General features: G+C 38.8%; 1 protein-coding gene across 1 annotated transcript in view; it reads right to left on the reverse strand.

Annotated features, from left to right (window-relative positions):
• Nucleotides 1–2,952: 2,952 nt before the first annotated feature.
• The window catches only part of actr6 (actin related protein 6), a 38,181-nt gene continuing 27,042 nt past the window's right edge, over nt 2,953–14,091 (reverse strand). The window contains exons 9-11 of the mRNA XM_080207298.1: nt 7,778–7,949; nt 7,091–7,229; nt 2,953–5,607 (exon numbers count right to left, since the gene is read on the reverse strand). Coding sequence (XP_080063424.1) covers nt 5,478–5,607; nt 7,091–7,229; nt 7,778–7,949 — 441 coding nt within the window. The 3' untranslated portion in view covers nt 2,953–5,477. The remainder of the gene's footprint in view (nt 5,608–7,090; nt 7,230–7,777; nt 7,950–14,091) is intronic.

Consider the following 14,091-nt stretch of genomic DNA (forward strand, 5'->3'; position numbering starts at 1 on the left):
CCTGTACTGAATATTCTCACACACACACTGCTCATGGGAGAAATGCTTTCAAGTATTCTGAAAATACTTGAAGCAATGGAAGAGACAGTGAAGCTTAATGTACCAAAAGAGGATGAGATGTATTTATATGACTGCAGATATGCTGTGGGCTTGCATACAGTATATCTGAATCTGGCTTTAAAATGAATAAAACATGACAACTGATCCCTGGTTCACCATTCTTGCCAGCATCAAGAGGTACCAGTTGAAAGTGCACATAATCTATCCCTTCCATTGCACTTGATAATGTATAATAAGCAAGTAGGTGTCCACTTTCTGCTTTACAAACAAACTCAAGATAATTCTTAGCTATGCTTGGTCATTGGCCAAGCAACACCAAACTAGGCAGTGACAGCAATCAGACACTGCTGGAACTCAGCAAAAAAGTCACAGGATTGTGTGGAATCAATTAGTGTTTAAAAGGGAAATCAACAATTACTGGAAAATTGGATAACAAAATGGCGGAAGTTAGCTCCGTGGAGTAAACAGTTGATATTCTGTTCTTAGATCTGACAGATCTTGAAGGCAATTTTTCTTTCCAAGCTAGCTTCTTTCACACAAAAGCCTTTGTAAATTGGGAGTAAGTACATTATAGGTTGTCTTGGCCAGTGATTTTTTTTTTAAACTAATAGCCTTCACCATTGCACCCCTTAAATACATGATGCCCTGGAATTCCCATGCAGGAGATCAGAGCCCTAAAGAAATGGCTAAAATGGCCAAATTTTGAGGGTTTCCATTGAAGTTAGTAGGAAATTGGAAGGAACTGTGAATTTCCAACCCTCTTTCTCTCTCCCATCCCCCTCCTCCCCCAAATAATTTTGGATAATTTTTTTGTCATTTTCACTTGCTGATGAGGAACTACAAGATGGAGGAGTCATTTATAGAAAATGGACATGAATGCCCTCTAGTGGCAACCGCCAGCCAGAGCACCTCATCCAAAGTAATGAAACATCATTTTGAAAGATCAGATATCAAACATCTCTAAAGTTGTGAATTAAAACAATAATCTCAAATATATTTAACTTGTAAATCAAAGAAAATCAATCCTCAACATCAATTGTGTCAAGCCAGCCCAGCAATAAATAAAAACATAACAAAATATTAAAAAATCTACATAAGCATTTTCCTAAAGCAACTGACCACTTTGATAAATACAAACAACACTGTTGGAGGAAATCTAGCATCAATATCCTGGCATCAACAACACCTAATTAACCCTTTAACTGCAGATCTTGACACAAAATTATCATCCAGCCTAAATTTGGATTGCTAAACTGTTTTACATGAATCAGTTTTAACATTTACAATACCAACTTTATCACATAGCAGTGACTGAATTAACCCTGTCATACTAATTATTAATAAAAGTCATGAACTACCAATTACTCACTAGCCAGAGAATTAGTCAGCAGTGTTTTTATATATTGTTAATGAATAAATATAAAAGCTGATGAATTATGACTTCAACATTAACAGCTTAATTTAAAATGTGCAGTCCAAATCAACATCTGACATTATATAAACTGGTTAGATTAATTCAGCTTTAGCTACTCCATTAACATGTTAGCCAGTTAACTTAATAGCACCTTGATAACCAGAAATACCATTCTTCCATGGGAAGGCAAGGAAACCAGTTCATCCTGATGAATTGCACAAGTTCTGAAAATGTTTCTCACTACTGACTTTGGGTGGCATAGTGGCAGTGGTTAGCACTGCTGCCTCATAGCACCAGTAAACCAAGTTTGGTTCCAACCTGGGGTCATTGCCTGTGTGGAGTTTCCATGTTTTCCCTGTGTCTGTGTGGGTTTCCCCCAGGTGCTCTGGTTTCCTCCCACGGTCCAAAGATGCACAGGTTAGACTGACCTTGATAAATTGCCCCTTAGTGTCAGGGGGAATCAGCAAGGTAAATAGATGGGGTTATGGGGATGGACCTGGGTGGGATTGTTTTCGGTGTTGCCAAATGGCCTCTTCCTGCACTGCTGGGATTCTATTTCTATTCTACATTTCAGGTCAGCCATTTACTCCCTACCTTCCGAGATCTTTGCTGACAAAGAAAGAGGATGGCATGCAGGTCAACATAATTCATCACATCTTCATATCCCTCTTATCCAGGCATTTGATTTGAATAGCTTTTTTTCCTCTAATGCTTAAAGAATGTCCATAAATCTTCATGGTTTAACTAGTTTGCTTTCTGTAAGCTCGTTCAGCCTTAGTACTGACCTCAATTTGAAGGTTAAAAAAAAAACTTACATTTATGTAGCATTCTTCATGCCCAACAAAATCTCAAAGTGCTGAACAGTTGAAGTACTGTTAGGAAGCCTATAGACCACGCCACCAGTTATTTCTTACCTCCTCCCATGTGGACTGTACATCTTCTGCTCCAAGATCATTTCTAGCTGTTGTACTTCCATTCTAGCCTTAACTCCAACATGAATGATCACATTTCAAAGTCACATCAGTTTTGTTCATTCACTTTATCTATACTCCTTAACTTAAAGTTTTATTTATTAGTGACAAGTAAGATTGACATTAACACTGCAATGAAGTTACAGTGTAATTCCCCTAGTCCACAATGCAGTGCCTGTTTGGGTCAATGCACCTAACCAGCACATCTTTCAATGTGGGAGGAAACCGGAGCATCCAGTGGAAACGCACGCAGACACAGTGAGAAAGTACAAACTCCACACAAACAATAACACAAGCAAGCTGGGAATCAAACCCAGGTCCCTGCAACCTACTGTGCCGCCCTGGTAAACCTGACTATCTTGGTACCACTGGCAGATTTGGATATATAGTTTACTATTAATTTAAGCTGTTGATGAATAGTTGAGGCCCCCAAAGTTTTAAGGAAGACACGTTCTGTTAATTAGACTACCTATCCACAATTCCTGTTCTGTCTCCTATGAATATGGTGAATAGTTGAGGCCCCAACAAAGTTTTAAGGAAGACACATTCTGTTAATTAGACTACCTATCCATGATTTCTGTTCTGTCTCCTGCCACTTGGACAATTTCCTAACCAGATCAAGCCTTCAATTTCAGGGGCTGTAACTTTTGCTAATGAGCTCATGAGGGACTTTTATCAACTGTTTTTGGAAGTCAGCAACTGCAGGTGCTTCCCCTGTTCACTGTAGTATCTTTTAAAAAAAGTATGACCTACTCTTTACAAACCCATGTTGATTCTTTGCAATCAACTGAAAACGTTCAAGCTTTTCAATCACCTTATCCCTAATTAGACATTCTAGTAGTTCCCTGACAAGAGGTTAGGCAACAGGTCATTCATTATCTGGCTTCCTGTTCACACCTTTCTTAAATAACTGAGTGGCCTGCTTAATATTCCAACCTTAAAGGTATGGCTCCTGATTAGAGAGAACTTTGGTAGATAAAAGGTTGGGCATCCATAATCTCATCTTTTAAAATTGTGGCATGTAGATAAACTGGCTCTAGGAATCTGTCATTCTTTTGTCTAATTATTTTTTTCAGAAATGTTATTTTACTTACCTCAATTTAGTCTCCTTGGAATGTCTGACATATTGACATCGTTCTCTACTGTGAATACTGATGCAGCATCATTAGTTGACATATCCAGTACTTCATTGACAATATCACCATGATTACTTTTCAAGACCACATTGTTCCTGATCACCCTCATTTTTCTGAATGTTGCACAATCCCCACGGGCTGAAAACATTTCAAAAATAAATGCAAGCTTCTGGTTATTAGCTAAAAAGGCTGCCAGGAAAGATTTCAGGTTTTAAAAATGTCACTGTAACAAACAAGAAAACCATGGACTAAACCCCATTTTCTTTTTGTAGGCGCCTTATATCACAGAAAGGAACTTTTGCTTTTTATACTCAAAAGTTCACGTACTCCACAAAATTACAGTCCATATAGCTAATAGTCCACAGTTGCTCCCACTGGGTTTGTATTTCCCCACTTTGCTGAGTAGTAACTCCCAGGCACTTCCCTTAATTTTCCAGCATTTCCTACCTGATGATGTTCCCCTTCTGGGCACACCAGGATGAATATCCCAGAATTCTTAGGTCACTACGGAATGTGACAACAGTACAGCTGTTTACAACCAGTTCCTTTCAACACCTTTGTGGGACTCTGGGGAACTCAGTCTCCACTGTTAACACAGGCTGCTACCACTGTCTCCACAACAATCCAAGTCATTTTTTGATGCCCAATGAGACCACCCAAACATAATGTCAGGCAGACTTCAGAATTGGTCACATGATCCCCTTCATTTTAGCTTAAATTTAAAAATACAACTCCAAAACAATCTTATAAATCTCAACTGGAACAATATAGTTCTTAAAAAAAAACTGTTAAACTTGATATCCCTGGCAAGCTTATTTTAATACTCCTTTCAGTAGTACCTACAATTTGTTTTGTTATCCCTTGCTATTCTTTATATCTTTCCCCTTGAGCAAAACCTGTGCTTTTTTTTAAAACAGTATTCCATACTTTTCCTTTTTGTTGTCTCTTAACACTTTTATCCTTGTTTTCTTTGAAACAGTACAGCTATTGCTCATTGGAGGTATAAACTGATTCCATATCACTTGAATTCCTTTTTCAAACAGTTGCCATTATCTTATCCATTAATATACGACATTCACACCTCAGATGTCAGAAACAAATTTCTGTCACATTTAAAAACAAAGATGATAAAAATGCCAATCTCACCTCAATAATTTTAAAATCTTAAAAATGGTGAGCATCCAGTATACCGACACCCCAAATAACACAATAAATTCTTTGCTACACTGGATAATGTTCCTGTCCTTAAGTATATTCTGTAAATATGAGTAGTATCACAAGATATTCACTGCACAAATCAAGTTATAAATAAACTTAAAAATGGCAGATTAGCCAAGTTTACATCAAAATTAATGCAGCACTAAGTTTTAATTGTTAACGATGCCACATGTTTTTATTAAACCTGATAAGTGTGTCCATAAATTTTCAAAAACGGAACATCATAATACAGTATTCAGAAATCCAAGAGGTTAGTTAGCTAAAATGAACATTCAAAGATATCAGGTACATAGGGGAAAGTTTTCTTCTTGTGCTTGTGCAGTGAAATGATAAACGTGGCCTTTTAAGGGATTTTGATTTGTTTACACATAATGCAGACAGGAAGTCTTCACCAATGGCCTTTCTCCTCTTCATGGTTCAGTTTTCTAAGTAAATAACAGAACTACAGAATTGCCTTTGACAAGACGACTGGGAGTAACCTGCAGCATGAATGATTCAGACAGATGATCACATACCATTGTTAAGGCAGTCATGCCGAATCATCATAAAGCAGTTCAGAACTTCAGCATCATTCTGTAAGATGTACCTTTTCTCAATTCAAGTAGTGTCACTAGTACAGTGACAGTATCAGTTTCTTTAAATTAATTTTTTCCAATGTAAATAGATTTTTTTAAAAAATCAGATATCAAATTTTTCTTCGCAGATGCAATGCCCATTTTCTTCATAATCGTCTTTGGTAACAACCAAGTCCATGAAATCTGGGCTTTCAGATAGCAGTCTTCCACCTTCCCATGAATGTGTGATTGGGCTGCAAGGCAGAAAAAAAATCACTGAATGTAACTGCTTCATTAAATATACAAATATAGTAAAAATCACATTTTCACAGCAAAATTGTCTGACAAAACACAACACTAATTAATCACAAAATTGCATATTTCATGAAGGAAGAATCCCCACATCAAGAATTGAACTAATTCATTTCAGTGCTACATATGCATTTGGTTTTGCGCTGTAATGGCACCAAGTATTTCCTGGGACAAAGCATATGTGGAATACAGTAAGTGAGATCACCATTATATCCTTTTCCTCCTTTCCCATGCCTCCAATTCTCAACACACATCCTGATTTCCACATCAGATCACCCAGCAGCTCTTTTCCTTTCCTCCAGTGCACTCACTTGCAGCAGCGCGAGGAGTTATTCCAGCAGGCTACATGAGTGAAACACTATATTCTTTTCACTAGTATTACTCGATGGTGGTGGGGTGCCCCTGTTTCCAGACACTCAGCCACAACATCAAAGCTGTAAGGGAGCATCCGCATAGAGGAAGGGAGGCAGCTAAAGTACTGAAGTGCAGACAGAGTGGATGGATGCGGGGACACGAAATCTGGCAAGCTACTAGGTATGCTTGTGCATTCAATTTGAAAATTTAAAGTTGCAGCTAATTTGTAAACTGAGTATTAATAATCCCATCATAGATATTTCTGCTAATGCCCTTTTATATACTGACTGTGTATCTGGTCTATAGAAATACCTCTAAACAGTCTTAATAAATCACCGAGTAACTACAGTCTTGAAATCACCTTCATGCACTTGAATGTCAGCATGTGCTGAAGACTTTATAGATGTATTTTAATTCTAGTCAGTATTGTTAGAATCAGCCCATTCTCCCTGCATTGATTGAAAAGCAATTTCCCCGCAGAACAAAGTGATTATGGTGTGATAACCCCAATTCAGTGCTAATACATGCTTGACTATCAAAACATAAAATCAGCATATTGTCAAATGTAGGGCAATTTAAACATAATTAATCATCCATTATTGGGCATATTGAATGTATAGTATGAGAAAGTACAAAGGGAATAAAACGTTCAAGTCCAAGACCGCAAGAAACTACTAAGGGTCTGAACAAAGTCCAATCCATCATACAAACCAGCCTTCCATCCACTGACTGTCAACACTTTCTGCTGCCTCGGAAAAGCATCCCAGACATATTCTCTTCCACCATCTTGCATCGGGAAAAAGAAAAACGTCTGCTGTCACGCACCAACCCACTCAAGAACACCTTCTTCTCTGCTACCATCAAACTCTTGAATGGACCTATTTCGTACTAAGTTCATCTTTCTCTACACCCTAGCTATGACTGTAATACTACATTCTGCACTCTCTCCTTTCCTTCTCTATTTCTCACTGTATACTGATACATGTGGTAATGATCAAATCAAAATGTATTCAAAATACAGTTTAAAGGTTCAGAATTATTTGAAATAACCAGCTCTGCAGTAAAACTTACTTTTCAGGCAGCAAAACAGAAACATCGTAATCACATGGAGTAAGAGATCGGACATCAGCATAAACACGATCTCTGAATCCAGGTAAGAGGGTGTTGCCACCAGTCAGGATGATGTTCTTGTAGAAATGTGGATGCATCTCTGGTATATAAAAAAAGGTTTAATTTTGAAATGTTGCCATTTGAACACGTTCATACAGACAGCCTGCAAACTTATTCAAATATAAATTATGATGGGCACATCAAAAGACTTTCCTCTGTTTTAAAATCTTATTCTTGTTTTTAAATCCTTCCACACCTTGCACCTCTCGGATCCTTACACACCTCCAATTCTAACCTCTACTCATCCGCGATTTTACATCACTTCGCCATTGGTTTTGCCTTCAACTGCCCAAGGCCCTACCCCCAGGTTTCCTTCCCTAAACATCGTTGTCTCTCTGTCCTCCTTTAAGACACATGTTAAAATCTCTCTCTTTTGACCAGGTTCCAATCCTGAACTCTCCTTAGATGGCGCTCAGTGTTTATTTTGATTGATGGCACTCTTGTACAGTACCTTAGGGTGTTTTAACATGTTAAAAGTTACTATCTAAACTCCAGCAGTTTTTGTCTTTGCCTGAATGTAGATTAGGACTCAAGCAATAAGATATGCAAAAAAAATGAAACTTGGTTTCAATTTCTGAAGCTCCTCACCTTCAGGTAAACTTTGTACAGAATGAACTATTGCTTCTGGTATTCCCATCTCCTGAATGCCAATGTCAGAAGGGTGGAAAAGGATTTCAGGAACGGCGAATCTCTCATTAGTCAGACGCAGAATTTGTTCACTTGTCTTGTATTTTCCATTAAAAACCATCTCTTCCAGAGGCTAAATTAGAAAAAGAAAATCAGAAGAAACCAAGATCGTTATGCAGTCTGTTTGTCAACAGCTAAATACAAATTCAGTAACTGAGCAATAATGTTAGCACCATTTTACGTTAAGTGTTTTACTTCAGCAATTCATTGAGTAATGCATTTAAGTGAGGAGAAGAAGCAAGCATGAGGAGAAGCAACATGAGAGAAGAGACATAAAAAGGGAGTCCCTGAGACCCACAGTCAGTCACAACAACGAGACAGACACAGCAGGAGCTGAAACAAAATAATTCAAAAAAAGTGTCTTCACTGTCACAGATGGAGTGGATTTGTGGGTAACAGATAAGTGTTTGTTTTATTAAACTGTCCCATTGCACACGTGCCATGTGGGGAGTCTAGGACAATTCATGTATCCTGATGCAAGACTTTCTGTTCGAATAACCATGAGTGCAGGAAGTGCTTCCAGTTGCTTGACCTTAATTCCCAAGTTTCAGAGTTTGAACAATGGTTGGAGTCACTAAGTGCATCCAGGAGTATGAGGGTTTCCACAAATACATATTCCATGAGATAGTTACCCCATAGCTATAGAAGATGGAGGTGATAAAATGGGTGACCACCAGGCAGGGTAGGAGGAAGAGGCAGGAGGTGCAAGAGTCCAAGCCAGTGGCAATCACTAACCAATTTTCAGTTTTAAATACCAGGGAGGGCAATAATTCCTTAGAGTAAGAATTAAATTCCTGACATCCGAGGAGATTTAACTGTGCACAGGGGATAAAGAATAACTTAGACATAGTGCTTTGATAAGTAGTTATGAGAAAAGGTTAATAGGTGTCATTAAACTGAATCACTGTTGACATTTTATACGTATATAAAATGTAAACGGTTAGCTAAGGAAAAGGTTGGGCCAATTAAAAATCCAAAGAGAAGCTTTGATCTGGAGGCAGAGGTCAGGGCAAAAGTGCTTAATGAGTCCTTTGCATCTGTTTTCATAGGCCAAGACGATATGAAGGTTACTCTAAACGAGAAGCTGGAAATTATGTACAGGAAGTTATACTAAAAAGCTTAGCATTACTTAAAGTTCATTAGTAGCTTGCTCCAGATGGTTGCTGACAGCAACAAAGCTAGAAATAGCAGAGGCATTGGTTAATTTAATCTGATTGGTTACAGTAACGTAAGAAGACTGGAGAGTTGCTAATGTTATAACATTACTCAATATGAAAGAAAGATACACACCACGGAACTCAAGTTAATAGAAACCATATTGGTGATAAAATTAAATTTCATTTGGAAAGACGTGCTAATCAAAGAAAGCCTATGCAGAGATGCTAAAGACAGACTGTGACTGATTAACATGATGGAATGTCTTGATCAGCCAAGGGAGCAAGTTCATCAAGCTGCTGCAGAAGATGCGGTCCAGTGGCACAGTGCTTAGCACTGCTGCCTCACAGCGCCAGGGACCTGGGTGTGAGTCCCAGCTTGTCAATGTGCAGTCAGTTTACTCCCATAATCCAAAAGACATGCTGGTTAGGTGCATCGGCCATGCTAAATTCTCCCTCGGTGTACCTAAACAAGCGCTGGAGTGTGGCAACTAGGGGATTTTGACAGTAACTTCATTGCTGTGTTATTGTAAGCCTACTTGTGACACTAATAAGGAAATAAACTTTAATGCTGGTGTGTGCACGTCCATGCCTTCATCAATATGTCACACATGAAGCTTACTAAGAAAATGGAAGTCCATGAAGTTAGGGGGAAGTGATGATACAGATATGAAATTGGCTTAGTGCCAGAAAGAAATGGATGGTGGTGGATAGATGGTTTTTACACTGAGAGCTGGCTTGGAATGGTGTTTCCCAAAGCTTAGTTTGGGATCCATTACTCTTTTCAATTACTATAAATTAGTTAGAATTGGGTGTAGGGAGCAGCATTATCAATGTTATAGGTTTCAAGATGACAGACAAGATGGCAAAATGGGCAGAAGCTTGGAAGATGGAATTCAATGTGGAGAACTGTGAAGTGATTCACTTTGGGAAGAATATGGAAAGACAGTAGATGGCGCAAATTTGAAAAGTGCAGATGAAGAGAGAGAACTTGGATGTCTCTGTAAACCAATCCTTAAAGTATCAGGGCAAGTTGATGAGCTGATTTTAAAAAGGAGTTACTTGGGTTTGTAAGTAAAGGAATAGAGAATAAAAGCAAAGAGATCATGCTCGAACTTTATAATTCATTGGTTCACCCTCAGTAGGAGAAATGAGGGCAATGCTGGGCATTGCACCTCAGGGGAGACAGAAGGGCTTTAGAAAGGATGCAGGAAGTTATTACCAGGAAATAGAAACGTTAGTTGTGAGGGGAGTGAGAGAAAGTTAGGACTGTTCCCTTTGGAACAGAAAGGGTGATGAATAAGTGATTTTCAAGATCAAAGATTTTGATAGAGTGAATAGATTAAAAACTATTCCCTCTGGTGACTGGGTCAACATGAAATAGAGATGCCAGTGTTGGACTGGGGTAAACACAGTAAGAAGTCTCACAACACCAGGTTTAAATAAACTGGTTGGACTTAAACCTGGTGTTGTGAGGCTTCTGACTGAGTCAACAATCAGACATCATGGATTTAAAATCATTGGCAAAGGATTCAGAGGGGAGACGAAGAGAAGTTATTTCATTCACTTGTCGGGATCTGGAACTTCTACTCAAAAAGGTGGAGAAAAACACGTCCATAAATAATTTTAAAAGAGAGAGAGAGGGCACGTTAGGATGAAGCACTTACAGGATTACGGACAAAGTGGGGAGATGTGACGAAGCACCGCTGTCCTTTAAGGACCTGTACATTAGGCCATTTTAAATTATTATAATTCTATGAATAACACAGCAATGCAGTAATTTAATGCTAAAAACGACACTGAATATCAGATTGTTCATTAAGTCACTCTATATAAAAGGACATTTTCAATTGGGTTATTTTAACAATACAAATTAACTTGAACATGATTTAGAACAGCTAATTACATGAATGAACTCTGGTACTAAATTACTGGTTTGCGTTGTCCTTGGGGGTGTTGGACAAAAGTTGAAATGTCTGGTTCAACAGCCGGTCGTATCATGCTCCACTTGCATCATTTGGTAGGTTAAAGCTGACAACAAACCATTTATTGGTCCATAAGAGAAGGATAGAAATGAAAGGATTCACATCGTTGAGTTGCGCATGCACATTTACAAGCAGCAAACTCGAGGAACAGAGGTGAGGGAAAAAGCTTGATAGGTACTGCAGGGAGAACAGGGAATGGAGAAGGAACAAGGAGTTGGTTTTGCTTTGAAATCTTAATAACATTTTACTTATTTGGAATTTTCTTGGTCAGATATCAAGGGTGCACTCTAGTTTAACTGTTTATTTAAACTTTCAAACCTTTCAAAAGGTGTATAAAAGCACAATTCTCAATTTCAGGTAGCAGAAATACCCATCCGAATTATCACAGTAATGATAATCAAAGCAGATGTCTATTGCTCAAGTGAACCTAAAGTAGGACTTTGCAGCTGTAGGGTGGATTTGTAAGCAATGGCTTGAAGGGAACCCGGTACTTAACATAATGATATCCTGATTGATGAAGGGCAAATTGCACAGTGGCTTTGTATTTGATTAGTAGTCTGCACTGCATCCTGGAGAAGTTGCCCAGAGCATAATCATAAAAGATAATCTTACATCAAACAATCTTCTTCTTTGCCCACAAAAAAGTGACTTGCCAGTGAACACTGTTCCAGGCCTGTTATGTAACCATGGAAATGGTGTGCATTTACAAGCCCAACAAGATCAAGTTTCAGTGCCTAGCTCAAAAGTTTGCCTTAAATGAATGAAAAGTTTCAAACCGGATACAAATTTCTCAAATTGATAAGAAACAGAGCAGTGGTAAACACCTTCTTTTCAAGTTGGAGGAAGGTACATAACGAGGTTCCCCAGGGATTGATAGAAGGCCCATTGCTTTTCTTGATCTTTATTACAGACCTAGACTTGGATGTATAGGGTACAATATCAAATTTGCACAAGAATGGAAGTATTGTGAACAATGAGGAGAATAGTGGTAAACTTCAAGAGGGCATAGGCTGGGGAATGAGCATTCATGTGGCAGATGAAATTTAATGTAGAGATGTGCAAAATGGTATATTTTGGTGAGAAGAATGAGGACAGACAATACAAAGACACAATTCTGAAACAAACAGACTTGCCAATATATGAAAGTGGCAAGTTGCTGGGCTACTAGGAAAGGTTGAGGGGAGTGGGAGTGGGTTCAGACTTTTAAAAAATTATTTCATGGGATGTGAGCATATCTGACAAGACCAGCATTTATTGTTCATCCCTAATTACCTAAAAGTGGTTAAAAAGAATAAGGGGTCATTGGCTGTATAAATAGAGGCAAATAATAAAAATAAAGGAATTATAATGAACCTTTATACTTGGTTTGACTTCAACTGGACTATCATGTCCAATTCCAGGAAGTGCACTTCAGGAAGGATATGAACACTTTAGAGCAACAACAGACGACCTAGGCTAGTGAATGGGCTTCATGAGTAACCCTCCTTCTTTGTGAGCCACATGTTGAAATCAGCAATGTGCACTAACCAAAACCCCATGAATAACATTACATGGGTAGAGGGAAGAAGCTGGGGCTGTTCTCCTTAATCAGATTTAATAGTTCTTCAAAATGGTGATGAATCTAGACAGTAAATATGGAGAAACTGTTCAAAAGCAAAAAATAACAATTTATGACAATTTGCAAAACAACTGGCCGCAAAGAGAGGATCTTTTTTAAATGGACTGAGCGAGTGGGATTTGTAATACACTGCTTGTGTCAATGGAGACAGCTTTAAACATAAGGGTGTTGGATAAGGAGCCGAAGAGGGAAAAAATTGCTGAATTATGGGGAATTGTTGAGCAGAGTGAGGGGAGATCTCACTGAGACGTATAAGATGATGAATGGGATGGATAGGATAGAGGTGGAGAGACTCTTCCCGCTCAAAAAAGACAGTAGGACTAGGGGGCACAGCCTCAAGATAAAGGGGAGGCGGTTTAGAACGGAGTTGAGGAGGAACTTCTTCACTCAAAGGGTGGTGAATCTCTGGAATTCTCTGCCCGTTGAAGTGGTGGAGGCTGCCTCGCTAAATATTTTTAAGAAGCGGGTTGATGGGTTCTTGATAAGAGAGGGGATTAAGGGTAATGGGGAGAGGGCGGGAAAGTGGAACTGAGACACGACAGATCAGCCATGATCTTATTGAATAGCGGGGCAGGCTCGAAGGGCTAGATGGCCTACTCCTGCTCCTATTTCTTATGTTCTTAGAGTGGGGTGATCAGAATTTCTTTTCTTTCACAGAATGTGGCCAGCATTTGATGCCCATCCCTAACTGCCCTTGAACAGAGTGGTTTGATAAGCCATTTCAAAGGACAGTTAAGAGTCAATCATTTACAGTGAGTCTAGCGTCACACACAGGTCAGGTCAGGTTAAGGATGGCTGAATTCCTTCCCTAAGGACCACCTGTGAACCAGATGGGTTTTTAATGACAATCAATGTAAGTTTGAATAGATCATATTAGGCATATACACATAGCCAAAACTGTCCTTAATTACCAAAAGAGTTGCACTTGCTGTAAGCAATACTGCTTTGTAACTGTGTCAGATGTTTGGACAGTTAGCGCTGGGAAGATAACTCTAATAAATTGCGCTACACACAACAGTGTTAGATCCTGACTTTGAGAGCCTGGGACAGGAGAGGTTCCCTCTCTCAGCATTATCTATCTTGTTGAGTGCAAACAAAAAAAGGAATAAAAGTCGAAAACTTTAGAAAAATAAAACAACAAAGAATGGTGACACTGGACAGGCGAAGATCATATTTGATGAAACAAAGCAAGAACATGTGGATCTCGTAATAAATTTCTGAAATTTGCCCATGTACATGCAGCTGCAAAAATCATGGATATGCACGAAGTGTAGACAAAACTGGCGTCCCTCAGGCCTTTGCTCAAAACTGTTCAAGAATTAGGTACACAGAGGAGACAGCTTCAAGTTTCTAGGTGTCCAGATCACCAACTATCCTGGTCCATCCACACCAATACTATAGTTAAAAAAGCCCACCAATGACTCTACTTTCTCAGGAGGCTAAGAAAATTCTGCATGT

This window comes from Carcharhinus amblyrhynchos, chromosome 19, assembly GCF_965287045.1.
Source record: "Carcharhinus amblyrhynchos chromosome 19, sCarAmb.v2.hapA, whole genome shotgun sequence".
Taxonomy (NCBI): Eukaryota; Metazoa; Chordata; class Chondrichthyes; order Carcharhiniformes; family Carcharhinidae; genus Carcharhinus; species Carcharhinus amblyrhynchos.